This window comes from Megascapheus bottae, chromosome 5, assembly GCF_031878675.1.
Source record: "Megascapheus bottae isolate mThoBot1 chromosome 5, mThoBot2.hap1, whole genome shotgun sequence".
Classification (NCBI taxonomy): domain Eukaryota; kingdom Metazoa; phylum Chordata; class Mammalia; order Rodentia; family Geomyidae; genus Megascapheus; species Megascapheus bottae.
Window position 1 is genome coordinate 2778524 of NC_143513.1, and position 23281 is coordinate 2801804.

The 23281-nt window shown below is 48.3% G+C and overlaps 1 protein-coding gene across 5 annotated transcripts in view; it reads right to left on the reverse strand.

Annotated features, from left to right (window-relative positions):
- Window positions 1-1720: 1720 nt before the first annotated feature.
- The window catches only part of Tns3 (tensin 3), a 208695-nt gene continuing 187134 nt past the window's right edge, over window positions 1721-23281 (reverse strand). For all 5 annotated transcript variants that reach the window (XM_090332534.1, XM_090332532.1, XM_090332533.1 and 2 more), the window contains 11 exons: window positions 19415-19586; window positions 17681-18324; window positions 16672-16758; window positions 13582-13713; window positions 11556-11651; window positions 10631-10708; window positions 9550-9627; window positions 6191-6359; window positions 5100-5168; window positions 4985-5011; window positions 1721-3074 (listed from right to left, as the gene is read on the reverse strand). In XM_090332534.1, the coding sequence (XP_090188660.1) occupies window positions 2930-3074; window positions 4985-5011; window positions 5100-5168; window positions 6191-6359; window positions 9550-9627; window positions 10631-10708; window positions 11556-11651; window positions 13582-13713; window positions 16672-16758; window positions 17681-18324; window positions 19415-19586 (1697 nt within the window). In that variant the 3' untranslated portion in view covers window positions 1721-2929. The remainder of the gene's footprint in view (window positions 3075-4984; window positions 5012-5099; window positions 5169-6190; window positions 6360-9549; window positions 9628-10630; window positions 10709-11555; window positions 11652-13581; window positions 13714-16671; window positions 16759-17680; window positions 18325-19414; window positions 19587-23281) is intronic.

Here is a 23281-nt window from a genome sequence, read left to right on the forward strand (position 1 = left end):
ACAAAAGCCTAGTCACAAAAAATTAAAAATAAAGCAAAATAAGAACAAAATAAAAGCCAGGCATAGGTAATTCACGCATATAACCCTAACTACCCTGGAGGTTGTAATGTGAGGATTGAGGTTCCAATCAGCCGAGAAAGAAAAGTCCGTGAGACTCTTATCACCAGAAAGGGAGCTGTGGCTCAGGTGTTAAGAGCCAAGCAAGAGAACAAGGCCCTGATTTCAAGTCCCAGAACCAGAAGAGAATACAACCAAAACAACAGGCACACACACAAGACACATATACAGCACACAGTGTGTGTGTGTGTGTGTGTGTGTGTGTGTGTGTGTGTGTGTAGTCCCCACACATAGATGCTTATTTCATGAATTTTACTGAAGTCATAATTTTTATTATACTCTGAATAGAGATGATATTTAAAGAGCAGAGAAAATGACTATACAAAGGATTTATAGAACAATCATTTACATACTGGATATATGTTCTTTACAATATCAGAAGAGTAAAAATATACGCTACCAAGTAAGGCAGGCGGGGACACAGTGCAGGGTCTTTGACGCTGCGGGTAACTGTAGAGAACTTTTAACATGGCTATAGCTTAACACTGGAGGGATACATGCTTCTTGACTGGGTTAATAAGGACGTTGACTAGTACAAGAATTGGTTGGACATGGTTAAGTTCAACTCACTGTATTGACTCCCAGGACAGTGTTTGAGCTCAACTGGAGCTCTCAGGGCAAAATGCCCAGGATTAAGTCCTGAGCATACATGTGAGTGCATCTAACACACAGTCACCCCAGGAAGTGGACAACCTGTCACACCACGGGAAGGAAGGCCACTTCCCATAGCTTCTCAGAGGGAACTGTGTGCTAGCAGAGACTTCTTGGATGGCCTTGCCCACTTTTACCATGGAATCAAACTCACACCTGGCCAGTCAGTGGAAAGACAGAGCAAGGGTGCTTCTTGACTGCACTCTATAGCAGCCTTCCAGGGCCCTGGCGTCTCAGGGCAGCTGCGCGAGCTGGCAGCTCTCATTCCTTGCCAGGCCCTGTCTGTTCAGAGGGCCTGGGGTCTTGGGGACCAATTTGGATAGAAACCATTGTAGATATGAGACTTCTTAGAGACAGACAGCACAGATTCCGCTTCCCCTGTCAGGATTTCTGCAGTGGAGGAAAAACTGAAATGCTAGGAGCCCAGGAAACACATCAGGGCCTTCCAGAACATTCTAATAGCCACAAGGTGGGCTGGGAAGACCAAGGCAAACATTTGGCACAGAAATGAGGCACTTGGCGTTTGGTGCATCAAATAGGAGCTTAAAAAATGGAGAGATCCTCCAGTTAACAAACACACTCACTCACACACTCACTCACACACTCACTCACTCACCTACAACATCCAACATGACTGATTGCTTCCAACTCGACCTGAACTTGCACCTTGCTCCTCTGCACATGACAGAGAGCCTGTCGGGCATACTTCCCAAGCCTATCTGGCTAACCAGAGCTGTGAGACCTGTGCCCACAGCGGCCTTCTGAACGCTGGCAAGAATAGGAATTTCAACATGGGTCATAATGGGGCGGCAACTGAAGCTCCCATCCACCGCAATGGGTTGGGAGGGAAGGAGCCTGCAGTTTTGTCTCCCTGGGGCCTGACTCCATCTCTCAACTCTGACAAGTGCGGTGGCTCCCAAACCTCAGAGAGCTGCAAGATGGCTATTGGGAAAATGTACCCAAGCATGAACTATCACTATCAGGCCTGATTCTGTGGCTGAGATGACACAGAGGGGTGTCACCGAGCAGAGCCTGGAAGACTGGGATTCAATCCCATTCATTCCTGCTCTTTCATTCCCCTCAAGTGTCACGTGACACAGGAAGGGAGGGTGCAGGTGCTGCCAGGAGCAGCAAGGTAACATCTTACAAAAGTCACTTAGGCCTGCCCATGACCCCAGCCGGGATTGCAGGCGGGGCAAGGACTCACCCCAACATTCCCAGTGCTAGAGGCATGCAGCCTGAAAAAAAAATATGTTAATGTACAAAGCACAGGCTGGGCTGCCGGAGGGCAAAGCCACCTGTCTGGAGTACCGAAAGTAGGGGGCTTTCAGGTGTCACCCCCAAATCACTGTTTATCTTCTAGGCCAGGGGTTGGGGGGGGCACAAGGTGACAAACATCCTGAACATGCAGCTCAGCTGCTGTCACATCACACTGGTACGTCAGCCAAACAATGGCAAACCGTATAAATAATTTGGCATAAGTAAAATATAAATTATATAGAAATGGCATTTTTGGCTTCCATCTTCTCTCTCCTCTCAGGATCCTTCCAGGCTCTCTCCAGTCCGGCACTCTATCAGAGTGTTCCCCACGGAGAGTGGAGTCTCCGCACACTCCTCCATGCCAGGGGCCCCACCGCCCCATCCAGCAGCTCATCACTGTCCCCTAGTCCAAGGCCCTCCATTTCTGGAAGAGCCTGACCTGCTCAAACCTTCTTCAAACATGCATCCCTTTCTCCGTTTCATCAGCATCATCAGATCACTGGAAGGGAGATTCCAGCCTTAGGTGTCAATGGGCAGAATGGCTCCTGCTGCGTGGATTCGGTACCTGATGCTGGTGTGCCAGAACACAGGGCACCTCGCCTTCCCTGCTCCTCACAAACAGCCCTGCTCTCCCCTGGCTTCCAGGCGAGGAACCCCTGGGCCCATCTCCTTTTGTTCCAAAGTGCTTTTCAGAGAAGTGGCAGACAAGGCGGTCCTTCCAGAGAAAGGTCAATCCTTGCTGATACTGTTCTTGTCTTTGTAGAGTGGGCAGATTCTCTGCCAGGCCAAGAATGTCAGGATTACTGTCGGTATGCTATAATATGAGGGCCATGCCCCACCCCACAGCGTTCGTGAACATGTCAAGAGGCCACTGGTGGGGAGTCTGGGCTAGGAGGGGCTCTCAGATCTTCTTTGGGGAGCCGATCATGACCTTTGACACAAAAGTGACAATGGCACTGGCTGGCTGCTCAGGGTCATGTTCTGCGAACAGGTGGCACACATTGTCTGTGGCACTGCCCTGCTTCCGGGCCACAAATCCGAAGACTCTGCAGGAGGGAAAGCTCAGGTTAGGGGGATCATGCCTGTATGTAAAAGGAAAAGCTCAAGCTAGGGGACCAGGCCTGCACGCAGGACATGGCCTCCTCAAGCCTCCAGTGGGGCTGTCTGGAGCAATATCAACCATCACGTATTGAAATTGTACCACGAGCCAAGCACGCTTAAATGCCTCTCCACATATCTGACTTCCAGCCCTTGTGGACAGAACAGGTGAGAAACCCAGGCTGCAGAGGAGAAGCTGTAGCTGAGGAGAACAAACTATAGCCCCTACCCAGGCTCATTATAGTATAATCCACCCACAGCACCCCTGAGCTTCAGTGGACATGAGGGAAACCCAGGTTCCTACTGCCAGGGCCCTCTGGACTTGGGAGGTGACACAGAGGTCTCAGCCCAGCCTGCCTTGGCCATCCCACCCACGGGGACCAGAGAGAAACAGGTCAAGACTCCTTCTCATATCTCCTAGGCCTCTTTGGCCATCTAGTTAAGGAAGTTGTCTAAACAAACAGTGCCTCTAGTTATTTCTCTAAGAACAGGAGCTATATCGCCTTAATAGGCTTCTACAAGTCTTCGGCTTAGCACAACCAAGATCATTCTCAAAAAAAAAAAAATCTGCTAATGATCTGGTTTTTTTCCCAGAAAAGAAATTTAAAAGGGCGGATGGAGCTTTTTATTGCAACTTAGCAGTTCCACATTATGGAAGGGTCAAGCCACTGACACCGCAAATTCCAGGCAGATGAAACCCCACGTTCCTCACAGACAGAGGCCTTAGGGTGCTGGAGACATGGTCCTTCGGAGCTCAGGGGAGGGTACCAGCACTCACTACACTAACTAGGGAGTCTGGGAAAGGATCTTAGGGAAGGAGGCCCGAGGTGAACAGTATTGTCATTAAAACTGGGCAGAGGACAGAACTGCAGACACAGCCTCTGTCTCTCTGCCCACCCAAAGGCACCTCGCAGAATAACGTATGAAGAAAACACACTTCAATCTGTGCTATCTCATCCTTGATTCCTCTTAACTCTGAGCATCACTCCCTGCAAACTCCCACCTGGCTAGAAAGGACAAGGGATCTGTCTCCCTATACATGTTCCAGCTTACCCTATCCAGACTATCTATCTAGTACCAATCTTGGGACTTAAACTCAAGGCCTGAGCACTGTCCCTGAGCTCTTTTGCTCCAGGATATGTGCTCTTACCACTTGGTCCACTTTTGACTTTTTAAAGTTCATTAGAGTCTCATGGATTATTCTGCCCAGGCTGGCTTTGAACTGTGATCCTCACTCAGATCTCAGCCTAACTGAGTAGCTAGGATTATAGAAGTGAGCCACCATCTCCTGGTCTGTTTGTATTTTCAAGCAAACATCTTACTGATCTGCCTCAGTGGTTTTCTTATAGGAAATCCTTTCTAAAAAGTTGGAACCTAATGGCATTTGCAGGGAAGTGGATGAATCTAGAGCAAATCATGCTGAATGAGACAAGTCAAGGCCAAAGGAACAAAGGGCACATGGTATCCTTAATATGTGGCTATTACATCCAAATAGTACTAGAGTGAGGACTCAATATTTGCATACCCAATGCTATGGACATGGTACTGGAAATATAAACACAACTACATAGACATAAAAACCTATGACTCTATAGACATATTGTTTTATTACATAGATTAATATGTAGCTATGATATACAAACCCTTAGCCTAACTTTGATTATATTCTAAAAACTAAGTGCCAGTGATTGTATACAGACATTCCCTTCTTGAATACTTGTTTGTTAAACACATCATTTGAAATATGATGTAAAAATCAATGTTAATAAATTCTTTAAAAAAAAGTTAGAATCAAATCCATCTTTGGACTGTAATTCTACACAGAGAGAATAAATGAAAAATAAAGGCTGTGACTTACTTGGAGGAAGGACCATCTTTGATCCATCTGGAGAATGAAAAAGAGTGAGATTACTTTTAAATTCAAAAGGTAACATGAAGTGCTTGTCTCAATCAAAATGATGCAAGTTTCTTACTTCCGATCTTGTGGGTCCAAAGCACAGAAAATCACACTGCTTACAGGGTAATGTCTCCGGAAGAAGAGCCTGTGGGGGTACATGAAGAGAGGGACACTCCTGTCACCATGGTGCTGGGGATGGGGGGATGTGTTAGCAGAGTTCCCCCTTTACCCACAGATGAAGATAGGTGGGGTAGAAACCATTTGCTAGTTTCACTTTGTCCTTCAGGGAGAAAGGCAAGCTATGTGCTTGGGAAACTATCAATAGGACACGCCAGCCACATAGCACGTGGGAGGCATCAAAGAGCCCTGAGAAATTCCAGGGGAGACAAGGGCACAGAGAGGCATCTGGGCCCCCAAACTACTCCAGCTTCAGTCTCCTGGCCTATGAAGACAACTTCATGAGACAGCCTGCCCCTCTCACAACACACCAATACAGGGAGAGGTCGTGTGAGGGCCTCAACCCATCTCATGAGGCCACAGCAGGCCTGACACTTGCCCTTTCCTCTTGGTTTGTGTTGCTGAATTCCTAGATTTCCTTGTTTTTGTTTGTTTGTTTGTTTGTTTTGTGTGGTGTGTGTGTGTGTGTGTGTTTTATGTGTATGTGTATGTTTTTTCCTTGGTTCAAGTACTGGGGCTTGAACTCAAAGCCTGGGTGCTGTGTCAGCTTTTTCCACTCAAGGCTGGTTCTCTTCCACTTTTGAGCCACAGTTCTACTTCCAGTTTGAGTAGTTAATTGGAAATAAGAGCCTCCTGGACTTTCCTGCCCAGCCTGCTTTGAAATGGGAATTCTCAGATGTCGGCCTCACAAGCATGAGGATCACAGGTGTGAGCCACCTGTACCCATCCCCAGGTACTCTAGGGTAAATGTGAGAGATGAAGCACCACAGAGGGGAAGAACTTGTCAGAGGGAGCACAGAACTCCGAGTCAACCAGCTAAGCCCAAGACTTGTTGTCCCTGGGTCCTGTCTTATCAGCTGAAGGAGTATGACAAAACTTGCCCAAACGTGCTTCCTTCCCCCTAAAGCAATGCATGACTTACTAGCCCGGCCCAGGACCAGGACCCCTCCCTCCCCCCCCCCCACCCTCCAGCTCCTTCTCAGAACTCACTTCCTCTGATTGTCCGTCAGCGTGATGCCCTGGCTGGACACTTTGAAGTGTACTACTGTGGATACCGGGGCTGGCTCTTGGGCCAGGGTCATGCTCAGGGCCTTCTGGACAGCCTGGTGGCCGGTGAGGGACTCCATCTCCACAGAGTTCAAGTACCACACATTGCAGGCTGTAAGACAAGGGGAGAAGAGAGGGTGTGTCGGCTATGATGACCAGGACAGCCGCCACAGGCTGTACTGACACATGGTGGAGGTGGACCTGTGGACGATGGGCTTGTGAGAAGCCTGCACAGGTGACCCAGGCTAAGTGTGTTTCACAGCAGGCATCGCTGGTCCCCAAGTCTGATGACATGGACAGTAATGACCAATGGTATTTGCTCCATTGGCAAGGTGGAGAGGGAGCTGTTCCAGAATCTTCTCAGGGAGGTAGCGAGTGGTAGATTCCAAAAAAACTCCTCACCCCAGGTGGTAAGAGGTGATGCAGGCTGCAGATGTGGGATGCCCATCAGAATCTCAGGTAGATACGTCTGTCTGTAGATAGATCTACCAGTACTGGGGCTTAAACTCAGGACCTCACACTCTCCTTTGTTTTTGTATTTTTTTTTCTCTCATGGTGGTTACTCTACAGCTTGAGCAATGTCTCCACCTCCAGTATTTTGCTGGTTAATTCCACTGGCTTCAAATGGAGATCCTCAGATCTCAGCCTCCTGTATAACTAGGATTACACCTAGCCCATTGTCTCTTTTAGCCCACCGACCTTCTGAAGTAAGCACAGTAGCTAACATGGAATTTGAGGTGTGGGTGAAGTCACTTTCCCAATTCAAAAGATACTTGCTCTCTGCAAGAAACAAGGCCTTGCATGGCCAAAGATGGGAAATGTCTCCTCCCCTGGGACTATACCCACAGACAGCTTTCACAAAATGCCGGTGTCACTGGGGCCAAATTTTAGCTGGTAATGTGGCCAAACTTACCAAGAGGATCTGAAATGCCTAAACTAACCTGCAGGTCCAAGTTCTGAGAAGAATGAAAAGGAAAATATGTCACAGCCAATGATATAAGTAAACTTATAAGAGGCTGCTGGGACCACCCCGCCATTATACAGGGCAAACACTGGAGAGAGACTCTGTCCAAAAAGAAGAGAAGTTTCCATTTGTTCTCTGGGGGAAATACCAAGCGACCAGCAAACAGCAACCAGGAAAATTATATAGCAACGTGGGGGAAAAAATGGCTCACAGGTTAATTGGAAAAGCAGAATCAAGAGGCTCTATGAAGAGAACTATAAAATAGAAAGTATGTGTGTACATAAAAGCCAGCTAAATAGAGAGCAGATTTTAGGAGGATAAATATTCTACCTGTGGATTCTATACAAGACAATCTGGAGAGAAACAAGATAGAGAAAGAGAATTTTGACACCGCTATCACGAACAGGGAGAGAGAGGGAGAGAGGGAAGAGAGGAGAGAGAGAGAGAGAGAGGGATGAGAGGGAGAGAGGAGAGAGGGAGAGAGGGAGAGAGGGAGAGAGGAGAGAGAGAGAGAGAGAGAGAGAGAGAGAGAGAAGAGAGAGAGAGAAGAGAGAGAGAGAGAGGGTGAGAGAGAGAGAGAGGGAGAGGGGGAGAGAGAGGGGGAGAGAGGGAGAGAGGGAGAGGGAGAGAGAGAGGGAGAGAGTGTGTGTGTGTGTCCGTGCGCGCTGCGCGCGCGCGCGCTGGACTAGGATTTGGACTCAGGGACTGGGCACTATCCTTTAGGTTTTCTGCTCAAGCTGGTGCTCTATCCCTTGAACCACCCCTCTACCTCTGGATTTCTGTATCCACCAGGCTCACAGTAAGGAGTTCTGGGAAGTAGGGGGACGACTTCACAGTGTGGAAGCAAGTCTCGGGCCATTGTAATTTCGTTTCTGGCAATTTACCTCAAGACAAGGATGTAGAATGAGGAAAAAGAAAAAGCCAGAGACAAATGGAATGACAAGCAGGAAGAGTTAAATTACATGACAGATCACTATATAATCACTAAGAAAAGTGGTAGAAGCACCAGCTGGGAGAAATGTGAGGCTCTGTGTTCAACTCCCAGCATTATGCAAAAAACAAAAAAAGAACCAAGCACAACACAAAAATCCCATAGTATTTACAAGAAATCTTAGATGTCAGGTGAAAGTATTTTTTTTTAGAATTATCCTATATTCCTTCAACACAAGAAAAAATTAAAAACTGAAGCTTAAAACACAAAGAGAAATTGTTATAAAGAATGGATCAGTCATTCTTGGTCTCCTCAGTATCAAATGACAAGGGATTAAAGCCAGTAGGATTAAGCTGATTCTCGTATATGGGCTGTCTCACTGCTATGATTTCTGAGTCTTGGCTTCTATGGCCAGTAAGGCTATTGGACTTGGTGATTTCAGGACTTTCTGTCCTAAAGTCCCGATCCTGAGTGCAGTTTAGGGGCTAGGAAAGTGGCTTAGTGGTAGAGTGCTTGCCTAGCATGCACGAAGCCATGGGTTCAATTCCTTGGTACTTACATACACAGAAAAAGCAGGAAGTGATGCTGTGGCTCAAGTGGTACAGTGCTAGTCTTGAGAAAAAAGGCTCAGGGATAGTGCCCAGGCTGTAAGTTCCAGGACTGCCGGAGAAGGTGAGGGAGGGGGGGAGGGATAGCAGGGGGAGGGGGAGGCCCTTAGGTTCAAGCCTCAGTACTGGCACAAAGAAAATAAGGAAATACAGCTTATTATACCTTATCATAGACTTTGTGATTATAAAGTAGTGTACAGATATGTAATACAACATGGAAGTATTTCTGATCCAAACTTTCACCGGAACCAGGAATACTTCATCATTTCTGTATCCACCTGTGTAAAGACCTCCTTTGCAAGGGCCCTCCCTCCACCACCACCACCAAGCGAAGTGTACAATCTTTCAAGAACATGCCCACAAAGCGGCCTGGTCTCTGCAGAGAGCTGGAGGGGGTGGCTCTCGCCAGGCCCAGGGCAGCCTGCGGCCCACAGTGACTCACTTCTGATAGTTGAGTCACACATCTTGAGAACGTTTTTTTACTTTCACAGCTGGCAAGATAGGTCACCACATCCTGTCTTACTGCGCTTCCCCCATGGAGCCCCAAGCTAAATCCAGGACTCGCCACTATTCTGCTGAATTTGGTCTGGTCCTAAACTAAAGTTTCCAGGCTGTGATGCCCTAGGCCCGTCCCCTGACAAATGCACCCCACCAGCTCTGAGCAAGCTTCTATAAAAGGAAACTTCCTTCACAGTCCAGAGGAAACTTGAATAAAGAAGGTGCACGTGGAAGGTGTGTCCCTAAATGCCTGACTCTGCCCAGTCACCAGGAAATAGGAAAGGAAGCAGCGTCCACTGACCTGCCCCCTGCTTTAACAGCTCAGCTGCTGAATTGGCTGCAGTCTGGGGAGAATTCTCTGCCATGTCTTCTAATGGGTCTGCAGGAAGGGGCAAGAAAACACAAATATGAGTCCTCAAGAAAAACTAGAAGTCCCACATGGCAACCTGAAATGGCTTTGCAGAATGAAGTTTCTCTTCAGGACAAAGAGATGCTCAGAAAAACTGATTTCAATCTGAACCAAGTGAAGAGAATTTAGAAACTGAAATATGATCTCTGAATTCATGAATATGAGAAGTCAACTTTTAAAGGCAAATCACAGTTGTACACTACATTGTGGGGCTTGTACTCAGGGCCTTGTGTTCTTGTCTGGCTTTTTCCCTCCAGGTTAATGCTCTACCATTTGAGTCACACTTCCACTTCTGGACTTTTGCGGGTTAACTGGTGGTAAGAGTATTACAGCCAGCCTTTCCTTCCTTCCTGAGCTGGCTTCAACCCTTCATCTTCAGATTTCAACCTCCTGAGTAGCTAGAATTACATGTGTGAACCACCACTACCTGACTTTTATTTATTTGTTTCTCACTCATGGGGCATGAACTTGGGGCATGAGTGCTGTCTCTGAGCTCTTCAGCTCAAGGCCAGCACTATTATCACTTGAGCCACAGCACCACTTCTGGTTTTCTAGTGGTTAATTGGAGATAAAGAGTCTCATGGATTTTCAAGCCAGGGCTGGCTTTGAACTGCGACCCTCAGATCTCAGCCTCCTGAGCAGGTAGGATTACAGCCATGAGCCACTGGCACCTGGCTTACCCATATTTTTACTTGGATCATTTTTACATAAAATTATCTTTATATGAAATTAAGTTAGTTTTGGAAAGTTGAGCCCTGGAGTCAGATCACTAATGATATATTCTGCTGTCTGTTTTACTTTTTTTTTTTAAATGATTACAAATGTTTCCAAACAAACATAATAGTGGACCCATCATTAACATTCACATTCTCCTCGGTTCAGGGGAGCTCTACGGCTCTCTTGGGGTTTATAACTCAAGAGTAAATGTCAGAAGGTAACAACTAGCCCAACACCTCCCAGTGGCCCCTCCTACCTCTCTCTGGAATAAGCAGCTTGCAGGGCAAGGCCAAGGGCGTGATGGAGTGCTGACACACCAAGGCTGTCAGGCTGCCTGCAAAGGGAACAGAGGTGAACAGGGTCAGTCACCTCTTCTGGGTGGTGTGCTCTCCAAATGCAGGAGAGGTGAGAGGGAGATGACTCCAACTCTGCGTGCGTGCGTGCGTGTGTGTGTGTGTGTGTGTGTGTGTGTGTGTGTGTGTGTGTGTGTGTGTGTGTGTGTGTGTGTGTATACCAGTCTTAGGTCTTGAACTCAAGGTCCTGTGCTCTCACTTAGCTTTGCTCAAAGCTGGGGCTCTACTACCTGAGCCACATTTCTACTTCTGGCTTTTTGCTGGCTAATTTGAAATCAGAGTTTCATGTCCTTTTTTTTGGGGGGGGGGGCAGTCTGACTTCAAACCATGATCCTCAGATCTCTGTCTCCTGAGTGGTTAGGATCACAGGTGTGAGCCCTTAGGCTGGCTCACTGGGCCAATTTGACTTTGATTGAATACATGATCCCTGCTCAGTAGAGCTCAGGGCTTTGCTAACTAGGACGATGGGTGCCTATTCTCTAGGCTGGGTGCCTATTCTCTAGGCTGGGTGCCTCTGCCCTGCCTGGGAAGGAAAGGCGCCAGGCCTGGTGAGGCTCTGTGCTCTTCCATGTGCCTGGGTTTGGGGTCACCTTGTTGGTACACTCATGGTTTCTAGTCTTGATGTGGTGCTGTTTGGCTTAACAAGCCTTTGAAGAACTGCTGGCTCCCCCAGTTATCTTAAAAGCAGTGTTTCAGATGTAAGGGTGCTCAGCTCTGGGAACCAGCTGAGAGAACCCCAAAATGTAAATTGTAACTCTTGGGTGGGCCAGCAGAGGTAGGTGGAACAAAGTGATGCTCAAGGTATCAAGAGCGACTTGGGGGACTCACCGAAATACGGCTCGTTGGAGCAGCCTTTCAATCGCACGCCTTTCGGGGTGCACTCAATCAAAAAGTGCCGGACAAGTTCATTAGCTAAGTCTGCAGCTGTGAAGAGAAGTAAAAGAAATGCTTTTATAGCCCACATTGATGGCTCACACCTATAATCCTAACGACTCAGAGGCTGAGACCTGAGGATCAAGGTCTGAAGCCACCCTGGGCAGAAAAGTCCCTGAGACTGTTAATCACCAATTAAGGAAAGGGGGGGGGGGAACCACATACACACACAAAAAGCATATGTGGAACTCTGGGTCATATGGAAGAGTGTCAGCCTTGAGCAAAAAAAGGAGAGTAAGAGACCAAGGTCTGGAGTTTGAGCCTCAGTACTAGAAAAAGAAAGAGAGAGAAGAAGGAAGAAGGAAGGAGAGAGGAGAGGAGGGAAAAAACTCATGAGTCCACCAAATACCTTCCCATTGCCAGGCACCAGGTGTTAGGGGAAGGGGTGGGAACAGCTGGGGCAGGGAGAGTCCAGAGCAAGCCAGAGAAGATGCCACTGCTCATAGTCTGATCCCAGTGCACCCAGGGGCCCTGGGACAGCTTGAAGGGCGCCAAGGAGCCAAGTCTGGCGGTTTCTGAAGTTTCCTAAAATAATGAGGAAGATCCTGCCAGGGCTGGAAGGGGTGTGGGGATTGGTAGGGAACTTCCAGGAGGGTTTGCTCTCCCGGGCTGCAATTACAAGTGCTCACTTCAGAATTAGTCACATGTAACTAGCCATGTTGCTTGCTTTGAAGGCTTATAAATTAAAACTCATAAAGCTTTTATACATCTTTATGAATGGTGCTCTACTTCAAGACCAAAAATAGCTTCAGAAAAGGAAAAGTAGAGCTGGGTACCCGTGGCTCATGCCTGAAATCCTAGTTCCTCAGGAGGCTGAGCTTTGAGGATCACGGTTCAAAGCCAGCTCTAGGCACAAAAAAAACCTGTGAGACTCTTATCTCCAATTAACCATCAGAAAACTGGAAATGGTGCTGTGGCTCAAGTGGTAGAGCTATAGCCTTGAGATGAAGAGCTCAGAGACAGTGCCCAGGCCCAGAGTTCAAGTCCCACAACTGACACACACACACAGAGGAAGGGAAGGAGAGAGAGAGAGAGAGAGAGAGAGAGAGAGAGAGAGAGAGAGAGAGAGAGAGAGAGAGAGAGAGAGAGAGAGAGAGAGCGCTCGCGCACGCAGTAAAAAGGAAAAGTAAGAGGCTCACAAGCGTTGGTGCAGGAGCAGAAGGCTGGGAGGCTCACACAGTCCTTATACCCTACCCGGAACTGATCAGCTCAGGACTCTAGGCTTTGTGTTCTTGCACTACTGTTTTTTGTTTGTTTTCATTTTGAGCACTAGGGTTTGAACTCAAGGCTCTGCATCAGCTAGGCAAGATTCCTACCACAGGATCCCCTGGGTCTTTTCTCCGTGTTCCTTTGGGCCTGGCTGTGGTGACAGGCATGCAGCACTATGTCCCTACATTGGTTAAGATGGAAGGGGGGAGGGGGGCTCGAGAACTTTTGGGCAGAAATGGTGCTGAATCATGATCCTTTCAGTCTCTACCCAGTGAGTGGCTAAAATTACAGGAGTGAGCCACCATCTTAACTGATCTGAAAATACTCTATTGGGATTATATTCAAGAAGCACATATCAAGTACTAGAATAAGAAGGGAAGTAAGTAGCCATGTGTCTGTACGGAAGCCACCAGTGGAAAACCTCTCAGGAAGAACCCTGGATGGTCCTAGGGGAGCAGGGGCTGGGGAGGTGGATGGGGCTGTTGACCAATGATTTTTTTGAACAGAGAAGTGAATTACCCACCCACCGCAAACAACAGATTTATAAACCTAACGTTCTTCCTTGGACAAGGAAACTATTTTGGAAAATACACCTAAAAATATAAGCAATACAAAAAAAAAATCCCAAAAATCTGTGAGCACAGCTGTTATTCACTTACTAGCTTATCCCCAGCCCACCAACTGGACCCATCCACCACCTAGGGGCCCTTACCTTTCTTGTTGAGCTGCAGGACAGAGGGAGGGGGCGTGGCTACCTTCATGGCCAGCCCATAGGCTCCCCGGAAGGAGTGGCTGTCCCTCACGATGAATGAGCCAGGCTCTTTGTCCTTCAGCATGGCAATGGCTGGAGGGGATGGAGGACAAGACTATGAAACACGCTGGGTAGATAAGGAAAGTCACCCACTAGGGTCCCTGGCAAAGCTCCGTCTGTGACTGGAATACAGCTGGGCATCTCTGACACTCATTGGCTTGAATTCCAGTGCCACAACGGATGAAGTCGACCACCTGGGCAGGGATGTCCACTCCCAGGACTGGACTGGTCATGATGAATGAATGAACTTTTACAAAGCAAAGGTTTCAGTGCTCTCTTCCGCTCTCTGTCTCTGTCTGTCTGTCTGTCTGTCTGTCTGTCTGTCTCTCTCTCTCTCTCTCTCTCTCTCTCACACACACACACACACACACACACACACACACACACACACACACACACACACACACACTGGATTTGATTCTGTACAAAGCACAGTGAACACACCACAGACAGCCCAAGAAGCAATGTACTGAGACAGCACCATCGGAACTGGTTATTGTCATTTCTATTTTACTTTCTCCTTTCTCTTTTCTGTGCAAGTGTTTCTATGTTCACCTTTCAAGATCATCACAAGTTAATCTTGGGACGGTAACAGGCAACAAAACACGGTTCCGTTCCTTGCCTTTTACTTTTGATAGTGCTGGCATTTGAACTTGGGGCTCATACTTGCTAGGCAAGCATGCACTCTACCCACTGAGCCAAGTCCTTAGCCCTTTTTGCTTTAGGCATTTTTTTTTCAGGTAGGCTTTCATTTCACACTTTTTGTCTGGGACTCTGATCCTCATATGCGCACTTCTCTAGCAGCTGGGATTATAGACTTGCATTACCACACCTGACTCTTAATGTTCTTTTCTGTCCTTTTTCAATTCCTAAAATGTTATTTTCCAGGAGAAGCAAATAGCATAAGAAAAATCAAAGAAGCCTAGGGTTTTCCCTGTGACAATCGGAGAAGCTGGCATACCCAGTAGAATATTACTCTAAAACTAGGAGGAAGTTATGTTCTAGAGAATTGGAAAAATCACTGCCTAATGTACACACTGGGCACTTTCGATGAGAACAAGTCGTTCCAGAATGAATGCTAAAGGTCAGGCAAACAAAGATGCCATTCTTTGCATATTAAATATTCTCCAAAGGCCACGGTGGCAAAGGATTGGTCCCCAGAGCTGGCCAATGAAAGTGCTGGAAACCTTAAGGGGTGGGCCTGTCGGGAGGTGTTAGATCTTGGAGTGAGCTCTTCAAGGCCACAACACAAGCACTTTGCTACACATTCACTTGGTGGTGGGCCACCCATGCCAGTTGTGGGACAAATATGATCTTGGAGCAGAAACTCCAAAACCAAAAGACAAAATAAACCTTTCTTCATATGTTAACTGCCTGAGGTATTTCACTATAGCGATGGGGTGCCATTTCTTGTTCATCTACCAGAGTTCCCAGCTGCAACCATCGCTCTGGACTCTGCATGTAGGAGGCAGGCTCAGGGTTCTCTCCCCAGTCTGTTTGCTAGCCCAGCTCACCACCATAATCCAGAAGACCAGTGTTAACAAATAGCCAGGTACACACAGAACCTTCTAGAACACATCATGAAGCTGGGCAGGTGGCTAAGAGGGTTCAAGTCCCCCGAAGCAGGGAGCCTTTAAACTTGGTAAGTAGATTTTCACAAAGGCCAACTGAGGGAAAGGAAAGGCTATAGACTGCTGTTCTCCTTTCCTTTCTCTTCCATGAAAAATATGAGCTTCATTAAGCTCATGGGAAGAGACACACATTCTCGTAATTTCCATTATCTCTATACCCGGGTGGCAGAATTTCAAAGAAAAGGCTGAACAGTGGATTTTTCAGCCACTTCACGGTTCATCTTCACAGGCATTCCTGAGGCATAAACGTAAGCAGAATGCAATGACTTTCTTCTGACCTTGAGACACTCAGGCACAGACCAGCCAGGTGGGGTAGCTGTTGACCACAGCTGCAAACTACTCACCCCATTTAGTACCCACAAAGCAGCTTCCCTTGGCTTCCCCTCCACTCCCCAGGGTCCTATCTGACTCCTAGTTGCCATAGACACAGCTGTGATCTTCCCACACCAAACCCTCTAAGGGTCGCCTCTATCCTTGGACCAGAGCTCCGCCCTCTGCCCCAAGCAGCATCCAATGAGCAAATGAAAGATCGGCAGCTTCTTAGGCAGAGGGTGGAGTTACAGGCATTTGTAAACTCAAGCACTAGTCACCAGGCTGGAAATGGCCTGTTATCCCCCCACTGAGCATGCTGGTTTTAAATAAAGGAAAATAAAGTGACACAAGGACCTCACTGCTCAAAACTGTCCGTGATGTCACGAAGACTATTTGGCAAGGTAAGAAAGCTAATGGCTACCTTGGGTACATTCATTATAATCATCCTCATAGACTGTAGGGGTATCCGGTATCAGTTTAAAAAACATTAAAGACAGCAGTAGCTTCAATCTTTAAAAACTGTCTAGAGGCTGAATCAGGAAGACAGATACTCTGTCTATTTTTGCACTAGTTAAGTCCAACAGATAGTAAATGCTTCCCAATGGGAACCAACCCAAGTGTTCAGAAAACTAAGGGATCTCTCACTTTCTCCAGCAGAGCAGTGAAAGGAGGGCATTCTTCTCTTCTCTCCTTCCTGACCCTGGTCCCCATCCAAGATGGTGACAAGGGTGGTGTGTCTGCCCTCCCCAGCAGGCAGCCGTGAGCAGGCCTTGCTGGTGACCTGGTGGTGGAATCAGCCAGTGTTTGCACCCTGTACATGGCTGATGCCATTCCTCATTAATGCCTCATGAGTGGGAGTCTTTCCTGTAAGCCTCAAGGTCAAGGCACTTACCCAGAGATGCACTGTGGGGAGGGTATGGTTCTGCTTCACCCACACCTTAACCCCCCCCATCCTTTCCAGTTCCACTAGAAGACCCTTCAATCCAAAGTGCCTGCGCCCTGCCCAGCACAGGAGAGGTCCCAGGAGTCCCCGCATCTTCCAACCTACCTTGTTCCCTTGAAATATCCGCCTTGTACCAGAACTTGGAAGTGTCTTGAACAAACTTCACCATTACAAGTTTATCATTTGGACTGTCTATTAAAGCAAAAAGTTAAAAAGTGATTATGACAGAAGTGTGTCTGGAATCTGCTGCCTGTAAGGACCTGGCAAGTCCAAATCCCATGCCAAGATAAAGGAAGGAAGACTCTACCTGATGGGTTCGAGAGACAGTCAGTCATGGGTTTTCTAGACAACATAGAGCTTGGATGCACTTTTTTTTTCTTTGCCAGTCCTAGCCTTGACCTCAGGGCCTGAGCACTGTCCTTGGCTTTCTCAAGGCTACCCACTTGAGCCACAGCACCACTTCCAGCCTTTTCTATGTATGTGGTACTGAAGAATCAAACCTAGGTCTTCATGTGTGCTAGGCAAACACTCTACCACCAGGCTAACCTCCCGGCCCTTGGATGCACTTTGAACTTTTGTTGTTGTTGTTTTTGTCTTTTCTTTCTTGGTACTGGGGAAGTGAACTCAGCATGATGCCCTTGCTAGGCAAGTGCTTTGCCACCAAGCACCATGCCAGCACACTTCTAAATACATCCAAAGGTGGCTGCTGGTTGTCTGACTAGTATGTCGGACCAACTCTTCACACAACTAAATTCTGGATAAATCTATTTAATTTGAAAACAAAAGTAATTCTAAAAAGTCTGTTTGCAAGGCAAAGGAAAAAGAAAAGGAGAACAGGCGTTCCTCTTCCACTGAGATGAAGCAGGCAGACAATGGCAGGTGTTCTCTTTACCTGACACATCCTTACGAAATTACCTTATGAAAGGTAATTGCACATTGCCTTTATAATAGTAATAAGGTGGGAAGTATTGTGAGCAGGTCTGGCTTTGGGTCAGAAATATGGCTGAGCCGCTTGTAAGACCCCTGATCCATGAACGCAAGCACGCAGGCCAGCTCATACTGCAACCCCAGACCTCTTCCTCCCAAGTGAACAAACAGCAAGGGCAGCACATACCTGGCAAAGGCGAGGCCACTTCGGAAGACTTGGACAGGTCTGGGAGGACATTTGGGAAGGGAATGCTGATGGTGCTTCCGCTGTGGGGGCTGGAGAAGCCACTGGAGGAGGGGGAGACTGAGCCCAAAGAGCGGTCCCCCTCCGAGGCCCGCTTCTTCTCCGGGAGAGGTGGCTGCCCGGGTAGGGTCACCCCCTGACCCTGCAGGCCTGGGTTGTGGTGGCTGCTGCGTCCAGGGGACACAGTGAGGAAGCTGTGGGGCAGGAAGCCACCGTCTGCAGGCCCTGACGAGGCCAGAGGGGCGCCGGGGGCTGGTGATGTCCCGTGGCAACTGGCCAGCAAAGCCTCTGGGTCCTCACGGGGCAGAAGGCCGCCTCCCACGGGGGCAGCGCTGAGGCCTAGGAAGGCCTGGCTCCCTGGGGGGAGCAAGGCATCCTGGGGCTCGGCTGTGGACAGCTCATGGCTGTGCATCGAGGGCTGGGGCAATGGTGACGTGAAGGAGGGCCGTCCTGGTCCTGGAGAGTCCTTGCCAGGGCTGGAGAACTCACTGGTACCCAGGGGGCTTCCTGAGGGCCGGCGGCCCCCCAGCAGGGCTACAGTCGCTTTGGGGCTGCTCTCCACCCACTGGCATTCTGCAGCAGGCAGGCTGTTTGAAAGACAAAGCCAAACAGCCATTAGATGTCGCGAGCTATGTTAAAACACCTCAACATCACCAACCGACCTTGTTGGTATCTGTTGTATTTACCTAAGGCTAAACTATGGTCTAAAAATATTAAGTGGGATATTGCAGAAGCAAGTTTCAAATCACATGCCATTCTGAGTACTGTAAGGAAGTCTTACACCTTCCTATCCACATCTGCTATCCAATGTCCCTACGAGTCACTGGGGCTGTGACACTGATATGGCAAGAACAAGCCATCAAATACTTTCTGTGTGAAGTTTGTCACAGAAGCACAGGAGAAACCGTAGCTGATATGGGATTTTGGTTCATTTTTTGGCCAGTCTGGGGCTTGAACTCAAGATCTAGGCACTGTCCTTGAGTTTTCTCAAGGCTAGCACTTTAACACTTGAGTCACAGCACCACTTCAGGCCTTTTCTGTGTATGTGGAATTGAACTCAGGGCTTCACACATGCTAGGCAAGCACTCTACCACTAGGCTACACTCTTAGACCCTGGGATTTGGTTCTATTCATGGCTTTAGGCATCAACTGAGGCTCATGGCCTCACCATCTTCTCTGCAGATGCGGGTGGACAACTGAACTGGAAATGACCACCCATTTAGGAATACAGAAAGACAGGTAAGAATCAGACCCACAGGATACATACATATTCCAATTAGCAAGTAAATAATCAAGTAAGTCCTTAGGAAGATCTGCTTCATTGTAATGAGAAAGGAGAAAAGAATTAGGGGTGGGAAACAGAAAACCAAGTGCCCAGGAATACACTTAAAGGAATTTACTTCGACTCTAGCTAGTGCCTCCCCCCTCCACGTGCCATTTTCTACTGTGGGCCCCTGCAGGACACTTCTGTCTTATTTTCCATTCTAGCAACCAAGCTCTCTGCCACTGGGTTTCCCATACTTCCTATAAATCCCATGTCCCCTGAGCAGCTGGGAACATCTGTTCCCTGCCCGCTCAGGGCCACCCCTGCTCTGGGCAGAGACACCCCTTCTGGGCATTGATCCAGAATCTTGTTTCTCTTCTTCTTCCCCTTTTGCTTTGAGGCCATTGTCCTACCTCTCTCTTCTCTGGCCAGGGCCATTGCTTGAAATCGTGCACGAAGATGTGAACGCCTGCTGAAAGCTGGGTGTAGCAGGCATGTCAGCCCGGAGCATGGTGGCTTTGGGTCCAACAGGACTGTCTGACATCCCCACAGAGTGGCTGAGAATGTCCCGGCAGCCTCGTGGCTCTGCAGGAAAAAGCCAAAAGCGAAGACTATGTGATCCAGGGTGCCCAAGTTCAACCTTCACCATGAGCTGTAAGAAACAGCTTTGGTGTTTCAGGCTTCCTGGGACTATGGAGCTGTGACACTCCACAGGCCCTCATGTTACCTCTGCTGAATAAGTGAATGCATGAATGAATGAATACACCAGGGAAACACCCTGTGACCATCCCTGGTCACACTTGGTTTGGTTAGAGCAGTATGTCCGTTTCCTGCTGACATCAAGTGCATTTATTGGGTGTCGGTCCTGGGGCTTGAACTCAGAGCCTGGGCATCAGGTGAGCTCTACTTCCAGCTTTTTTTGGTGGTTAGTTGAAGACATGGACTTTCCTGCCCGGGCTGGCTTTGAACATCAATCCTCAGACCTAAGATCTCAGCTAGGACTACAGGTGTAAGCCACTGGTGCCTGGCTGAGGTTTTCTTACAATAATTTGATCATCCCCTCCCAGAGAGACCACAATGAGCATTTTAAACTAAATGATGAATTAGATAACTGTCTTCCAAGCTCATTGTTCATTCTTCCCATGGCACTGGGGTAGAAAAACAAAAATATACAGTATTTCAAACCGTGCTCTGTAGGATTTGTTTTCTTTCATATTTGACCCTTTTCTCAGCTTTACAGGGGATGGAATTCAGGGCCTCTTGAGCCACATCCTCAGTCAGTCTGTATTTATTTTCTGAACATGAACTCTTCATACACGGTTTGGATCCATGGGAAGGTAGAAAAAGAAGGAAAAACATACAGGGGAGGAGGGGGGGGAACCAGTATTTCTTGCCATTGTGGAGGATGAGAATCTGAGATGACACAGCCTCCTATGGGCCTCAGAGAGACTCAGAAAAGATCAGAATCTTTAGGACGATTCTTTTCTTCCTGGAAAGGCACTAGAAGGCTTCTAGGAAGAAGCAGGAAGGACAGGCTAGGTGGCCTTTTGATGAATACTATCACACAGGCTCAGGGACAGAAGCTGCCTCACCATTCACTGCTGCGTTTTCAGCACCCACTCTCGTAGGCATGTGGTATCAGGCAGGTAATGACTGACTAAATGACTGAACGAATGAGCCAAGTGAGCAGCAGCTAGCTTAGAGGGTAGGGAGGGAAAGTTGAAAGCATTGTGCCCTGGAGAGCAGGTAAATTGGCTACCTCTGGCTTCGAACCACAATAGCTGTTCATCACTCTAGTCTCAGGCACCGGTGGTGAGGCAGAGCAGGCCAGGCAGGTGAAGTCAGACACTTAGCAGCTCCTCCCCAAACTGGCCAGAGGTCCAGAGGACCTCAGTCCCTGAATTTTTTTTTTTTTTTTTTTTTTAAATTGAGCTCCAGGGCCACAGAGATCAGAGGAAGCCATGCCTGGACTCGGGAGCCCAGAACACATTCACATGGCAAGCCAGAGATGTCCACCAAATGAGAGGAGGCCCGCAAAGAATGAAATCCCACTTTGTTCCAATTATCACCCTGTTTGGCCCAGAAATCGGCAAGCACAGCACTTCTCATGAAAGTGGCTTTGTTTATGGTTCTGTTAGCACCAGCACTGGGGCAGGCACTGGGGCTGTGTGGTTCTCTCTGTTCCTGGCCCACAGTCAGGACTTTAACCCTTTAGGGGAAGAAGACAAAAGCACCAGGTCCCCTGTTTCTGCCTGGCCCTCAGTGCAGAGGGGCCTGGCTGCTGCTTCTACTCTATCTGCAGAGCCCCAAACCGGGCCTGTGCTCACACCATGCAAGTCGGTAAACGCAACCTATACACGGCCCAATACCATAGCAATCAATTGTGTGCTAGCTGGACCAGAGAATTCATAGAAAAGTGGGGTGCTGGCAACTTGTTCCTGTCAATAGTTACTATGCAACCCCACTGGGTTGTAGGCAGCAAGGGAGATGACAGTGGGTCACCCCACTTCGCAGAGCATGGGAATCTGACACCCCACTGCCCCACAGCAAGGGGGGGTGCATCTCTAACTCCCAGGCGAGGAGAGGGTGGGGAACAGGTTGGATCCAGTGTCTGTTGGGAATGGAGAGCAGAGGACAGCACCCCACAGGCATGGGAAGTGCAAACTTTACTCCCAGAACTGGTATGTTCAGCAATCCTTGAGCCCTTCTGCCCAGGCTGCAGATGGAGCAGGCAAGGCAGGGCTACTAGGCTGTGGCTTATACTTGTACAGGTAGGGATAGAAGATGTGCAAAGTGAGCAGAGCAGATAGGCTGAGCAGACCTCTGGCAGAAGCTCAGGAATGACTGGAGGGAAAGAAGCACAGCTGTGACCTCTAATGTCCAAAAGCCATTACACCACTGTCACTTTCAAGCGAAAATGCAGTAAGCGGCCTTATCTCCTCCAAACAGCAGGGGACACAGGGCCAACGCAGAGGGGACCATGGCTCCTTAGAGTTACTACACAAAAGCCTGGGGGCCAGGCACCTTCCTTCTAAAGGCACACTCTGTAAGATGGGTTGCTGCCGTCGAAAGTCTGACCCGAAGTCCCCCACAGAGGATGGGCCCTGGGTGGGAGAGCTTCTTGGCACCTTCCGGACACAGGATCACTTCTGATCCCACTTGTCACTATCATCTTACCACTGGGCTACCCAAGCCCAGAGGTGGTACCACACAACTGGTATTCGGAAACCCAATCCCATTTCACTTCTAAGATTTCTTTGAAGCGAAGGGTATCCTGGCACTCTGTGGGCTGGAGATGCAATGCCCAGCAGAGGTGCTGGGCTCTGTCTGGCAGCCCCTCTGAGCTGGGCTGGAACTGGGGCTGGGGTACTCACAGTTCCCCTGGGATCTCAGGAATGCCTGCCCTGCCCTCCCCTCTGCTCCCACTTCCTCCACTTCCTTTACCAGATACAAGGGTGAGAGGGTCACCGGCTTCCTTCCAAATGATCTATTTTTGTGCTTTCTTTCAAGCCGTGGGAGGAAGGCTCTGTGGGAAGCTGGTCCCTCCTCTCTGTCCACTGGTGGCTCCTGAGCAAGTCACCAGAGGAAATGGTGACCCTGACAGGGCTGCGAGCCGGGCTGGAGCCCCAAAATCTAAACACAGGGACCTGCCACACATGAAAATTCCTGAGTGACTTAGAGACATCAAACTCTATCCCTGGAGATGCAGAAACCTACACAACTTCCCAAACAAAAATTTAGGCCCAGTGATATTTAAAACACTTTCCTGTCTTAATTAAAAACAAAAACAACAACAAAAACACTTTACCGAGGCATAAAAATTATTTCTTATACATATATTAGGCAAAAATGACAAATTGCCTTCAAATCGTTTATATCTTCAGTGAAAAATGAAATATATTTAGCAGAGGTCAGTATTAGAATTTCCTGTCCAGGTAAAAAGAATTTGTTAGATAACTACTTGAAAAGTCATTCTCAGCTGGGAGCTGATAGCTGTCATTCCAGCTACTCAGGAGGCTGAGATCTGAGGATTACAGTTAGAAAGCAGTCCAGGGAAGAAAGTCTGTGAGACTCTTACCTCCATTTAACTAACAGAAAAGCTGGAAATGGAGTCGTAGCTCAAGTGGAAGAACACTAGCTTTGAGCAAAAACGATGAAGGACAGTGCCAGGCCCTGAGTTCAAGCCCCAGGACCAGAACATGAACACACACACACACACACACACACACACACACACACACGCACGCACACACGTGCGCACGCGCTGTCATTTTCAATCT